The following is a 14753-nucleotide window of genomic DNA, read 5'->3' as shown; positions in this document are numbered from 1 at the left end:
TCCATTTCTTAACTGTGCTTCTGTCAGTAGCTCACAAAGTGATTCTGTGATCTTTACTGTTCTTCATTAGGCTGAACCCAGAGCATCTTCGTCTTCACGGGACTACTATTATCTGAGGGTCTTTTGGTTCCTCCTCTCATTCTTGGTCCCTAATTTGTATCTCAGTTACACAGAAAGCCACTTATTTTCTAGAGGCTAATCCCCCATTTCTTTCTGCTCCTTTTCCTAACATATCTGATCTTTGCTTCCTGTCTGGGTTGTTTCAGAGAACCTAAGTTGTTTGTTTATGTATTTTTACATTTTTCTCATTTCTACACCCCTCCCTCCAACCCTCAGACTCGACTACCAACTTTTATAAAGCCAGGTGTCTACAAGTTTCTAAATAATTGCATGTTGTTTTAACAGATGCAAGACAGTACAGCTTACTGTTGTAAACAAGGACTGCAAGGAGAAATACTGGAATACTTAGGGAATTCTCTGCTCCCACAGCTCATTTTGCATCCCCAGAACCTGTTACTAATCAGGACTTAGTTTTTGGTGTTCATGGACTGTGGGCAACAGGAGGGAAGACATGATGAGAGTTCTTCAGGAGTCAAACTTGCTCTAGCACATCCTCACACATTTATCTCTGCTGCCTTTGGAGACTGCTGTCAGCTGGACTCAGGATGGGACACATGGCTTTCACTTTTATTTATTTATTTTTTTAATAAATCTTTATTGATGAAAGTATCACATAGTTCCTTGCTCCTCCCCCTCCCCTCCCTCCTCATGTCACTCCTGAGATGAATCCTGGTCATCGGGATCAGCTGCAGGGAGAGGAACGCCATCCGCTGGACCCAATGGTGGTTCAGTCACAAAGCAGTTGGGATCATTCTCAGATGCTGCTTCTCTTGAATGCTGAGGTGACATGGCCTCTCCCCCAGTTACTTGAATGGAGCTCTACAAGCTTGGAGATCATGTGACTCATGTTTTCACTGCAGGGCGAGTCCAGGGCGACGGTTCCAATCCTCTGGATAACTTCGTGCATGTCCCTCGTTTCTTGTCCTTTGCAGGCATCTTCCAAGGCGGGCCCTGTCAACTTCAGGAATTTTACTGAACAAATAAGGTTATCGTCCACAGGGTTGGAAAGGAGGGCATCCAACAACCCCCGAAAAACACCTGGTTGAGACAACAACTTTACTTCGTCGATCTTCAGCGTAAGATAAAGTTCTCCCATAAAGAGCACGAACTCGTGGAATCGTTTCCGAGCTGCTTCATCCCCCATGGCAGCTTGATATCTAGGCTCATAATCAGTCTGACATCTTTGAAGGAGCACTTGGCAGAAGCTGCCCCTCTGTGAGCGAATGGTCAGGTGACGGGACAGGTAATCACACAGGCGAGCTCCCATGCAGCGGAGGTTTGGCACCGACGTGGCCTGTTGATAGATGAGGTCCACAGGTTCTTGCAAACCCTGGTCCGTGGTGACCCGGCCACTCAGGGTTACTGCAAACTACTCCATGTGAGTTTCACAACGGCCAGGCTGCTCTGTCATTTGGTTAAAGAAATCCCAGACAAATACGGACAGAGGGAGACCATCCTTGCTGGGTCCTTGATGGCTGCTCAACCGTTTCCTCTGGTCAAAGCACAGCTCAGGGACCTTGTATTCCTGGGCGGAGCTCTGGCATCGCTCCTCCAGCTCCCGGATGTGGCTCTGGAGCTCCTGGCTCTGCTGGTCCAGGTTGGCCTCACTGTCCCTCAGTCTCTGCAGGGTGCGCTCTTTCTCGCTCTCCAGTGTCTGCAGATACGACCTCTCCTCATCCCTCAGGAAGCTGCGCAGGTTCTGGAAGTCCGCCTGGATTTTCAGTCTCTGAGCCTCTATCTTCTCCTTCCACTGGACGATCTGCTTCGCCGTGAAGGCTTTCTGGTTCGTGCATTCCTCTTCCAGCTGCCTCAGTTTCCTCACTGCCTCCTGGAGCTTTTCTCTGTGGCCGGTGCTCGCGTCTTCCACGAGCGAGCGCTGTGTTGTGGCCCCTGTGCCGCCCATCGCGTTCGCAGCGCCAGCAGATGAGCTGGCCCTCGTCCTCGCAGAAGAGGTGCAGCTGCTCCCCGTGCTCCTGGCAGGACAGCTCCTGCTCTTGCTCCTACTCCTGCTCCTGCTGCTGCTCCTGCTTCCGGAGTGCGGCAATGAGGCTGCCCAGCTGCTTGTTGGGCCACAGGCTGCCTCTCTGAAAGGGAGCCCCACACTGGGGGCAGGAGAAGGTCTGCCTGTTCCACAGGAACCAGCGCGAGGAGGGCGGGCCCATGAAGCGCAGGAGGCAGGCCTGGCAGTAGCTGTGGCCGCAGCTGATGCTCACGGGCTCGGCCATCAGGTGCAGGCAGATGGAACAGGAGGCTGCCTCCCGCATCTTCTTGCTGGTGGAGGCCGACGCCATGCCTCTGCCGAAAGCTGCAATGCGGAACCCAGAGGCTCCCACAGCGGTGGTGGCGCACCCACCCCGCGCTTCCTATGTGTTGGGGTCCAACCCCAGCAGGTCCAGGGGTCCCCAAAGGTGTGGACAGAGTCTGCGAAGAAGGAATGACACGAAGACAGCATTCAGTTGATCAGCAGCCTAGCCAGCACCTCTAGCCAGGAACTCCAGCCAAGTTCTGTCCCCAGGTTCTGTCATGGCTTTCACTTTTAAAGATGACTTCTTGAACAGCATTGGGAGTTTCCACTCATAAAAATTGGAGCCTGAGGAATGAAGCTCAATGCTGCTTGAGCTTTTCCACTGAGGGCCACCTAATGGCAGAAGGTGGCTCCTGGTAACAGGAGGTTAGGAAGTAGAGTATGCTAGGCCTGACATGGTGATGTGGTCCAGGGGAGGGTGAGGTGGGATAGAAGGCTGTGATGAGCAGCCCGTTTCTGGTGCAAATACCTTTGAAGCCTCCCCTTACATCAAAATCTTGGGTAAAATTTGCATCCCACTTATGCTTTAAGAAATCTTCATCTCAATTCCTAAAGTCACATTTATATTCCCCCTTTCTCCTGTGGTTTCTGAGGATTTAATGACTATCAGTAGGGCGGTGAGATGGGCCAGAACAATGGAGTGAGGAAAGGATATTCTGAGCCCAGTTTCAGAAGCATGCGTTAGTAACGAGAACCGAGGCTTTGGAGCCAGAGTGAAACCGAGTCTTCCGATTATTACACATGTGACCTGAGCAGTCATTTCGCTGCTCTGAGACTCAGTCTCCATATCGATGGAAAGGGGATAAGAATGTCTCATGTGATGAATATAGGTTAAATAGATAGAAATACAACAGACATAAAATTCTTGTCTTACCATATAGTAAATAAATGTTCAATCATGGCACCCAAGATAATGTCCTTTATTATCGTAACTGTACTAAAATACATTGCTATCCATTTGGCTCTTCCAGTATCTTTAATATTTGAAAGTAAATTTACATTTTAAAATCATACGCTAATTGACATTTTAATATGCTCCAAAAGTCACCACTTGGCCTTATCAGTTACATTGTACAAGATATGAAGCCAAGGAGAATTTAGAGAAAGAACTACTTCACGTCTGTCGGCTTCATTACAGGGCAGTTCACTACCCCACATCCTTTCAAATATATGAACGTCATGACAATGCTGATAGTGACTTTATACTAAGCTGATGATAATGATTATTTTTGTGTGGATTTCCAATTTTACAATCAGTATTTTTCATAGACAATATATATGTAATTAAGGAGGTAACTTTCCTAGGTAAGAAAGGTTAAAATATAGCCCCCATACAACAGTGAGGCAATTTGCACAATGCAGACATCAGCATGGTCTAGATGCGGTGTAAACAGAAAACGGCTCCTCTGATTATGAAGCATTTGTCTCAGAACATTCTGGCAGTTGGAACTTGGCTTTGGGCTACATATGCCTTCGTACTTTTGGGAAGCAGTTGGCGGCTTCATGGATCTTCTCAAATATCCGAGTCAATAAAAAATGACTCAAGCATCAAGAAATGGGGTGGGCGTGGGGGTTAAAATACAGTTTCTGGAATTCCTGGGCATAAAGTGCCTTATGGTATGAGCTGGCACTCTTTCCCATTGAAGGGGAAGTAGGTAAGTCAGCTCATGACACCTATCCTTGTGCTTCCTCCTGTGCTAAGCCTTCAGAAGCTTCTAGTCTGTTTAGGCAAAGTTGGATCAGCAGAACGTTTCAAATGAGACCCACCTACTGCCTGAGAATGTTCCCCCGGAGAACAGGATCTGACTTTGGGACGAATGTTATTCTGGAGTCCTTGTCAGAAAACTTCACTAATGTTCCACTGCGCAGACACAGCTCAAACTGAAAACCAGGTCTTCCTGAGAGATTGTGAAGGTCGATGGTGATTCTCCAGTGAAGGAGAAGAGTACAGGCTGATTTTACTTAGATACAATGTTTGACACACTTATAAGTTTTGTTTAGAAAATACCTGATTAGCTCATACTTTGTGCCATCCTAGGGATAAGAGAGGCATGTGAAGAAGTGATTATGTGTTATGAGTATTGCTATTCTAGAGCAGCACTGACCAATGGAAATGTAATGTGATATATGTAATTACAAATTTTGTGATCACATTAACAAAATAAAAAGAGAGTCCTGGCCAGTATGGGTCAGTTGGTTGGATCATTGTCCCATAAACCAAAAGGTTGTGGGTCCGATTCCCTAGTCAGGGCACATACCTAGGTTGGGATTCAAACCCTGGTCAAGGCACATACAGGAGGCAACTGGTCGGTGTTTCTCTATCTCTCTCTCTCTCCCCACTGCCCTTCCTTTCTCTCTAAAACCAGTAAATATATCCATGGTTGAAATGGGTGAGGATCAATATATATTGGTTACTTTTCTGAAGAACAGCTGTATCATTTTTCAGTGTTTATATCATTTCATATCCCAAAAGCAATGCACAAGAGTTCTAATGTCTTCACATTCTTTCAACATTTATTTTCCAATTTTTTTAAAGAATAGTTATAATGGGTGTGAAGTGGTAGCTTGATGTAGTTTTGATTTGCATTTTCCTAATGTTCAATGGTGTTACATAATTTTTCATGCCACTATTGGCCTTTAAATAGCTTTTTGATTAATTTTTGTAAAAGGAAAATTTGTCCCCAAAACATAAAATTTACTTGGCTGATGCTTGATGATTGTTAATTTTCATCTTTGCCTCTTTAACATTTCCAAAGTTATCTGTGTGTCAAGGTGTGTATCGTGGCACCGAAAGCATCCTAATACATTTATTTCTAAGTGCAAGTATTTGTTGGACCAAGTGATTCCAAATGTTAATATAAACTTCTTTATTATGGCAAGAATAGTTTAAAAAGTATGAGGAAGTAGTTTGAGGTTATAGTGTCATATTTATAACATAGAAGTAAAAGAAAATGACTCATTTTGTTCATTATAAATCACTTAGGTTAGCTTATGATATGCATGGGTTTTGAACTTAAAAAAATTGGCAGTTGTTTGCATATACATACACTTAACCAACTAACCAACTGTACTTTTGAATAATATGAATGGAGTACTCATCTCACTATTTTATTTATATTTCTAAGCTAGAAAGTTGGGTGTTTGGGTCAAATTTTCTCTCCCTGACATTTCCTGTCAATTCAAAATCTTCCAGACCTTTCAGATCCATCCATCTCTTTAGCTTCATTGCCACTATGAAAGTCCACCCACTTGGATAATTATAAGAGCCTGTAAAGATCTCTCTTTTTAGCTCTATCTTTCTATTTGTATCTCTTTATACCTCTGTCTCTCCCTTATTCCCCTTAGTCCTGTTCTCTTTCAGTGCACCATTAGGCCACTGCTAATATATATTCCCTAAAGTAAATTACCTATTTTAAAACTTCGATGTTCACTCCACACTGACCTCAGGATCAAATCCTGACTCCACACCAAGGACACAAGGATCATTTGTGCTTTCCTTATCTCTCCAGTTTCACCTGGACCTCCTGCCCCCCTCTGCACTGCAGCCCCATGGACTTGCAATTTCATCTGAGTCACCTTTCCTTCACACACACAGGGACCAGATCCCTCGTTCTGGAAAGCCCTGTGCCGGTAGTGGTGATGGAGGAAACGTAAACAAGATCTAGCAACTCCCTTTGCCCACTTAGTCCTGGATCCAGGTCTGAGAGGGCCCTGCTGGATGCAGTGTTAACCCCCTTGATCTGCTGAATGTGGGGATCTTAGGAGATCCTGGGTAGTGGGAAGGACCAGGAATAGACAGAGAACTCAGCAAAGTGGCTGTTTACAGAATAAGTATTATTTATTAACAATTTGCATGCCCCTATGGATGCAGGTGAGCTAAGTATCACCCCATCAGGCCAGGCCTTAGGAATCTTACTGCCTCCTTCCCTGGGGACATCCTTTCTCCAGGTCTTGCTTAGAGCAGGGGCTCTTAACCTTGTGGGTGCCATGGATCTCCTTGTCACTCTGGTGAAGCATCTGGACCCCTTTAAGAATGATGCTTTTATACATTTAAAATAAAATACCTAGGACTACAAAGGAAGCCATTTATATTGAAATGTAGTGATAGAGCATTTAACAATTAATTGTGATAAAAAAACATATTAAGAAAGATCTAGAGGTAGGTCTAGTAGCCACCATAATTTCCAAATTTGTGTAAATTATACTTAATATATCTGCAACAAATGTATGATGATATAAAAACAGCCATGGATTCTGTTGGTGGCAAATGACTACGGTGGTTTATTGCCTACAGTTATAATAAAAAGAAATGCTAAATTTGAGGAATAGGGTAGTAAAAATCAAGATGATGTATTCCACCTCAGATTCACAAATCCCTCGAGTCCCATCCACAGACTCCTTGGGGCTCTGTGGATCCCGTTTGTCTCAGTTAAGGCTGTTATAACAAATACCCTAGTCTGGGTAGCTTAAACAACACACACTTCCAAAGATTTGGAGGCTTGAAGATCAAAATCAGAGTGCTCATATGGTCCAGTAACTGGTAAGGGCTGCCTTCCTGGTTATATCCTCACATGGTCTCTTCTTGGTGTGTGTGCAGAGACACCAATTCCCTTAAGACCTCATCTAGACCTAATGGCCTCCTATGATACTGTGACTTGTAATAAAAAATATAGGATGGGTGGAGGTGGAAGAGGGCATAGAGCGGATGAATGGTGATGGAAAAAATAAAATAATTTTTTAAAAGAAGAAGAAATGTGTGTGTGTGTGTGTGTGTGTGTGTGTGTGTGTGTGTATAGTATAATCACTCCAATTCTGTTTCTGGCATTGAGCTCCAAAAAGCCTTGGAATTTCCTGAGATGAAAGCTGCAAAGTGTCTCTTGTGATGTTAATGAGTTGACTTTTGGACTCCACTTAAAGTGTGTGTGTGTGTGTGTGTGCGCGCGCGCGCATGTATGGGGTGTGGTATTTGCTAGGAAAGCAAACTATGTGATTAGAGCAGTGGTTCTCAACCTTCCTAATGCCGAGACCTTTTAATACAGTTCCTCATGTTGTGGTGACCTCCAATTTCATTGTTACAAATTGAACATAATTAAAGCATAGTGATTAATCACAAAACAATATGTAATTATATATGTGTTTTCCGATGGTCTTAGGTGACCCCTGTGAAAGGGTCGAGGCCCTCAGGTTGAGAACCACTGAATTAGAGCGTTTGAAATTTCAACAGGGGCTGGAGGTTGAATCAGACTCCTAAGGCCAATGATTTAATCAACCTTGTCAATGTCATGAAGCACCCATAAAAACCCCAAGGACAGGGTTTGGAGAGCTCCAGATTGATGAACACAGAGATTGGGGAGAGAAGTGCTGGAGAAAGTATGGCAAGTCCACACCCCTTCCCACATACCTTGCCCTGAGCATCTCTTCCCTCTGGCTGTTCCCGAGTTATATCCTTTTATAATGAACCAGGCATCTAGTAAGTCAAATGTTTCACTGAGTTTTGTGAGCTACTCTAGCAAATTAATCAAATTCACTGAAGGTGTCCTGGGAGCCTCTGATTTATAGCCAGTCTGTCAGAAGTACAGGTAACAACCTGGGCTTTCAACTGGCACCTCTGAAGTGGTAGTGGTGGGAGCAGTACTAGAGGACTGACCTTTAACCTGTGGAATCGATCCTATTTCTGGGTAGATTGTGTCAGAATTGAGTTGCGTTGTTTCCCACATACCTTGCCCTGAGCATCTCTTCCCTCTGGCTGTTCCCGAGTTATATCCTTTTATAATGAACCAGGCATCTAGTAAGTCAAATGTTTCACTGAGTTTTGTGAGCTACTCTAGCAAATTAATCAAATTCACTGAAGGTGTCCTGGGAGCCTCTGATTTATAGCCAGTCTGTCAGAAGTACAGGTAACAACCTGGGCTTTCAACTGGCACCTCTGAAGTGGTAGTGGTGGGAGCAGTCCTAGAGGACTGACCTTTAACCTGTGGAATTGATCCTATTTCTGGGTAGATTGTGTCAGATTTGAGTTGCATTGCAGGACATGCAGCAGGTTGAGAATTGCGTGTTGGCTTGGGGAACCGCTTCCACATTGGAATTTGGACCAGAGCCTATTTATCTCCCAAAAGTCCACCTCCATATACTGTCACAATGGGGATTCAGGCTTTCACTTTTGATTTGGGGGTGGGGGACACAAACATTTGGCCCATAGTACAGGCAAGGAACCCTGGCTCAGATGATTCTCTACTACAAAGCCTTTAATCAGCCCTTCTCAGCACCTCTCCATGGGGAGACTGTGATGCCTTTTCTATGTATTCAGAGTCCCAGATATTTACCCACTGCTGGCACTTACTCTTGATTTGTTTATCTATTAAATTGCACCACAAGTGGGCAACTGTTATCTTTAAGGACCAGAAAGTACAGTGCAAATGGTCTCCATCAGAACCATTCAATTCAGCCAGAGACAATGTGTAAATGAATGGACATGTTTGTGTTCCAATAAAACTTTTATGGACACTAAAATTTGTTTCATATAATTCTCATGTCACAAAATATTTTTCGTTTTAAAATTTTCAACCACTTGAAATTACCAAACCCATTTTTAGTGGGCTGTTCAGAACCAATCATGGGCCAGATTTGGCATGGACAATACTTTGTTGGTCTCTATGCTAGATCACAAGTAGTTCGGGGGTAGGAACTATGCATTTGTTTTCTCTCCCTTTATATAGTACCAGTATTGGATAGGTTGCTTATAAAATAAATAATGGCTAAATTAATATTCAAATCTGTAAGTGCTTTATATCCATATATGTGTTCTTAATATTCTTCCAAAATTTGAATTGGACAGCAGATGAATTTTCCAGTGGGAGAATTTAGGCCAGTCCCAGATTTGTGATCTGTCTAGCACAATTTTGTGGTGCCTTACCCTATAATCCTGCTGTCCCCTAAATGAAGGCCAAGTACTGCCTGTGTTGAAGGTGTTCTTCACATACTCATGCTACTTTGAGATCGCAGAGTAGTGGGAATTTGCATATTTTCTACTGAGTTCAATGTGGCCTTAATCTGAAAACAGTGATACATGTTTCAGCAGAGAATTTTAGATACATACCAGAACAAAAAGGAGCATTCCTTCCTAACACTTTCTCTGCTTTATGCCCTTCACACTTACATGTCCACCAACAATAAACATTGTGAAAATTACAGATATTTTATATAGTGCTTATTCCCTATAGAGGGTAATACACCACTTAAGATCAAAGGTAAATGGAGAGATTTTTTAAAAAATTGTTTTTAAGTTATAGAACCAACAGACTTCCACTCCAGCGGCTGTTTAAGAAGCAAGACGTTAATCACAACTTTAATACAACCACACTTTTGATAACAAGACAAGGTGACTATCAGTCATGCTCTACCACCTGTAAAATGCTGACTTGACTAATACGTATATTGGCTGAATATAAAAAAGGTTTTGGCATCTTGCTCAAGGTCATGGACAAATTTGAAATCTCATCAAGCTATGTTCATTGTTATGCAAATATACCAAACACTGTTTCACTTAGAGACATTTCAATAACCATGTAAATGGAAATCAGAAGGTAAAATAAAATATTGAATTCTGTGAACTTATTTTTCAAGATTGTTTTTCAACACATGATTATGATATCCTATCAATTCAGTTTAGACTTTTAAAATATATGTGTATATATACATATATATACATATACATATATATATATATTATTACTGATTTCAGAGATTAAGGGGGAGAGAGAGAGAGAGAGAGACAGACAAAAGCATCAATGATAAGAGAGAATCATTGATCGGCTGCCTCCTGCACACTCTCTATTGGGGATGGAGCCTACAACCCAGGCATGTGCCCTGACCGGGAATAAAACCGTGACCTTCTGAATCATAGGTCGACGTTCAACCACTGAGCCACACCAGCAGGGCCAGTTTAGACTTTTTAATGTAACATTAGAAACCCAGGCTTACATTTTTTTAAAAAAATTGTATCATGTACATGACATCATGTACATAAAATATATCAATCAACAAATATACTCAGTGCTTATTAAATGAACAGCTAATTTCTTGAGATGGGGGGACATTATAAAAATGAGACCTTTTTTCTGAGGGAATGTACACATGTATTTGAGGACACGTGATATAGGCATAGCAGAAATAATGAGCAATATCAGTAATGTGCTGAGTGCCTGGAGTGACACAGATAGAAAAAGCTAGAGTAGTCTTTAGAACAGAAAGGTTGTTCTTTAGGTGGGACCAGGGGTGAAGCCTGGCCTTGAAGTGTGAATTCAGACTTAAAATGCTACAGATAGCTTGGTCACAGCATGTGCACGCGTGTGCATGTGTACACACACACACACACACACACACACACACACTCTGCCAAGCCTTTACTCTTATGCTCATTGCTTCTATTCAGTAACACTCTCCTCACTTGACTCCTGAATTTCTGTGGCCTCTCCTTGGTGCTCATCACTCTTTGAAATTGTGCCTGCACCTGTTACCAGAACAATGTCCCTCACACAGAGCTTTCATCATGCTCTGCCCCCTGGTTTCTGCATAGTTATTTGGCAGCACCAGTGCTGGTCCGCATTCTGCTTGACTCGGGTGTCTCTGAATCCAAGTTGGTCCCTCCTAGCTTAGTGGATCTCAGCTCTCACTGTGATCATATTTATTGGTTGAAGAGCCTATAATAGAAAAGTGTGTGTGTGTGTGTATATATGTGTATATGTGTATATGTATGTATGTATATATATATATGTATATATATATACACATCTTTCTGCGAGGCAAAACATTAAAATGTATGTATGCTTTACTTAGACATTCCATTTTGAATCATTCCTTTGAGGTACATTTTTAAAATATATAAAATAGCACACTATTTTTATTGACACTATTTTTAAAATAATATTATTTGGTGTATTTGTCCTTTGGAGGGTGGCACTTCTAAACCGCAAATACCTAGAAACAATTAAGAATGATAATGGGGGAAAAAAGAATGGTGATGAGTATAGACAATTTTGATGTTTTTGTTCTTGTAAGCATTAAATTTTTTTGATGTACCCATGGCGTAGCCTTTAAAAATTTGGTTCTTTGTTTTGTTTGTCTTCTTAAGATCTCTGATAGCTTTTTGTTGTTCATTAAATTAATCCTTGCTTCATTATGACTCGCTTCCAGGGCCTACTTCAAATCATGTAGCAACACTGTAGACATCTCAGCCATTTTAGTGTGTCCCACCTCTGCCTGGAGTCCCACTGCCCACATTTACCCCCAGCTGTGCTCTTGTTTATGTACTTTTCCCACCCAGTTACCTTCTGTCCATCTCTCTCCTAGCTCAAGTCCTATCATTTTGTAAGGTTCTACTTCTTATGAATTTTCTCCTGATCTTTGTAGTCCTTCATGGCTGTTGTCCAGTTCTCTGGTTTGTCCTAAGTAAGCAGGTATTCTGTAAGGAAGCCTGGTTTAGCAGAGGGACCAGCATGTGGCTGGAGAACACTTGTGAGATGAGCTTTGCTTTTGGTGAAGGTTCATTTTTAAAGGATGTTTGAAATGGAGCCATGTACACACCAGTCCTTGATGCTTTGTGTTGTTTTGTTTTTTTATTTTATTTTTTAAATGTATTTCTATTGATTTCAGAGAGGAAGGGAGAGGGAGAGAGAGAAACATCAATGATGAGAGAGAATCATCGATTGGCTGCCTCCTGCACACCCCCCAGTAGGGATGGAGCCCTCAACCCAGGCATGTGCCCTTGACCGGAATCAAACCCAGGACCCCTCAGTTCACAGGCCAATGCTCTATCCACTGAGCCAATCCAGCTAGAGCCGTTTTGTTTTTTTTCTACTTAACCCTGCACCTTTTTTTTCTCTAATGAAGAGCTGGCCAAGAGGGAAGGGATGTTCTAGTTTTAGCTTCAAATAATTTGCAAGGAAAAATTAGGTAAAGTTCAAAGATAGGGGAGTACAGTATTTCCTTCATTTCCCTCACAGTGGTCAGTGTGTTAGCTACTTCCAGCCCCTCCCCGCAAGGCATGCACATGGCCCAATTACTCTAACATTTTCTCTCATCCCTTACCCCCCAAATATTGATCCATTGCATTGTCAGGGCTTCGTCTGAGAAAATGAAGATGAAAAATTACATTTCCTTATTTTTCTATATTCAGCTCATTAAACTATATCCTGGCTACCTTTAGTGGCCTTGCTCTCTAACCCCTGGTATGATACATGAATTGACTTTCTTTAGTTCATGTGGTAACTTAAAACATTTTGTTATGAAAATTTGCAAACATACATAAAAATAGAGAGAATAGTTAAATAAGCCTCTTGCATACCCATTAAACAGATTCAGTTACCAAGATTTTTAATGTACCTTCTTTTAAAATCGAAGTTTATGTTGATATATTGCTCTGTTACACTGTAACATCTAAAATTTGAGTCTTCATCAGGCGCTTAATAGATCAAATGGTGAAACTCTGTGGTGTTCAGTTTCAATATTATTAATTGTCAAGGACTATGGTATATAAGAGTAAAAATTAAAATTCAACAAACATATCTAATATAACTTTATGTGGTAACTTTAAGCACAGGTTATCATTTGTAAAATGAGACTTGTGCAGAAATCATTGTATGAAATTATTTGTATTATATTAACTTTAACCCTTAGCATGAAAATTGAATTTTGCATCTACTTTTTACAATTAAAATATGGTCCTATGAGTCATTAAAATCATTCTGGGGAATTACCAGGGAGTGTTATTACTTGTAAACCTCTCCATGCGATTTCCTTCATATATAGTTGTGAAATTACTAAATATTTTCAATGTGTACTTAGGCATTCTCACTCCTGAAGGACATAGAGCAATAGGAAACTTCCTCTTAGACATTAATATGAGTACGAAAAATTATGAAGTGCATTTTGCTCATAAGAAACTTCTTAAAATAGGACAGTGTGCTATTAGCTTTGAATGAAGGTGAGTCATCTTCGTACCTCTCATGAATAACTCCTCTCTTTTGCAGGATACAATTCCCAGTTAAAATTCTATAATTAATTTTTCCCTTTGTTTTCTGTTTCTCCAGCTCTTGTAAATGTGAAGCTCTGGGCTATTGATCGACAATGTTTTCAAACAATAATGATGAGGACAGGACTCATCAAGCATACCGAGTATATGGAATTTCTAAAAAGGTAGGATGCTTTCTTTTCTCTTTCTGAGACCATTTAATGTCTTCACAACCCTCTTGTCTGAAATGAAGCACACGGAAGCCTTTTTGCCTACATCTTGGTCTTCGTGGGCTACACATTTGTGGAAGTGCAAGACGTTGCACTGGCTTCTTGATATTTCTGGTGCTTATTTTCAATAATATGTGGTTAAGTCATGACTTGAGCGTTTCATTCAACATTCTCTCATAGAGGAGTGCAGCAAAGGAGAGAAGGGAAACAAATGAGAATGTGCTTGAACAAAAAGGAGTCGGGTCCATCTTTAATATGTATCAGTTAATATATTCTCCGTGCCACTTCTAAGGCAACCCACACTGTAAGACCAAGTCAGCTCTTGTGTGAGTTTCCACATGAAAGGTCAGGTGACTAAGATGGGAAAGTTCCAAAAAGAAGCTTATTATCCTTTAATCTGGAGTTCAATTTCCCAAATTAAATTCATTTTATGTTGCAGTTCTGAAATATAATACTTTCCTTGACGTTATACATTATCATAATAACTCAATATAGTATGGGAACTGGAATAAAAAACAGCTTTTCATTTCTTAGTAATACACTGAGATTCGCTGAAATGCATTTCTTTGTCTCTCGGGTTATTTTAAAGAAAATACTATTTTGTTATTAAAAAGAATATTGACAACTCTGACTTTAAAAATAAAGTTGTATCGTTTTTCTTTTGAAAACAGAACCATCATTATGTGAGCTAAAAGGAGGTGAATCACCAATTAAGATTTCATTTGGGAGATAGAATATTAAAGTAGATCTTTTATATTTTTATTTTTGGGTGAAGTAATAATTTAAATGGAGTTTAAAAAATCAAGTTTACATTTTATTTCAGTGATACACCTGAAGCAATATCTATTTAATTTTTTTAAGATGCAATTTTAATATTCCTTATTTTAGGATTTCTTGTGGTTAACTTATTTTATTTCTGATGTTTATATATTTTTTATTTTCACATAAAATTTATTCTTTATATTCCCTCTAAAGAGGCAATAAAATTCTAATTTGATGTCAAATAATAATATATTGAAATGTTACTCTATCAATAGGTTGTTGGGATTTTTTCCTCAGTGAGATTGGATGAAACATTTAGGAGAAGGGG

At 40.9% G+C, this 14753-nt stretch overlaps 1 protein-coding gene and 1 pseudogene across 1 annotated transcript in view; one reads left to right on the top strand and one right to left on the bottom strand.

The window, feature by feature from the left end:
- Positions 1 to 14753, top strand: part of PRKG1 (protein kinase, cGMP-dependent, type I) — a 995570-nt gene that overhangs the window by 629721 nt on the left and 351096 nt on the right. Inside the window, exon 4 of the mRNA XM_005875929.2 lies at positions 13513 to 13618. Within this exon, the coding sequence (XP_005875991.1) occupies positions 13513 to 13618 (106 nt within the window). The remainder of the gene's footprint in view (positions 1 to 13512; positions 13619 to 14753) is intronic.
- On the bottom strand, positions 772 to 2479 carry LOC102262731 (annotated as a pseudogene).

The sequence above is a fragment of the Myotis brandtii genome, unplaced genomic scaffold, assembly GCF_000412655.1.
Source record: "Myotis brandtii unplaced genomic scaffold, ASM41265v1 scaffold475, whole genome shotgun sequence".
Classification (NCBI taxonomy): Eukaryota; Metazoa; Chordata; class Mammalia; order Chiroptera; family Vespertilionidae; genus Myotis; species Myotis brandtii.
The sequence above is the reverse complement of the archived record's forward strand: the minus strand, read 5'-3'. Positions and strand labels throughout refer to the sequence as shown.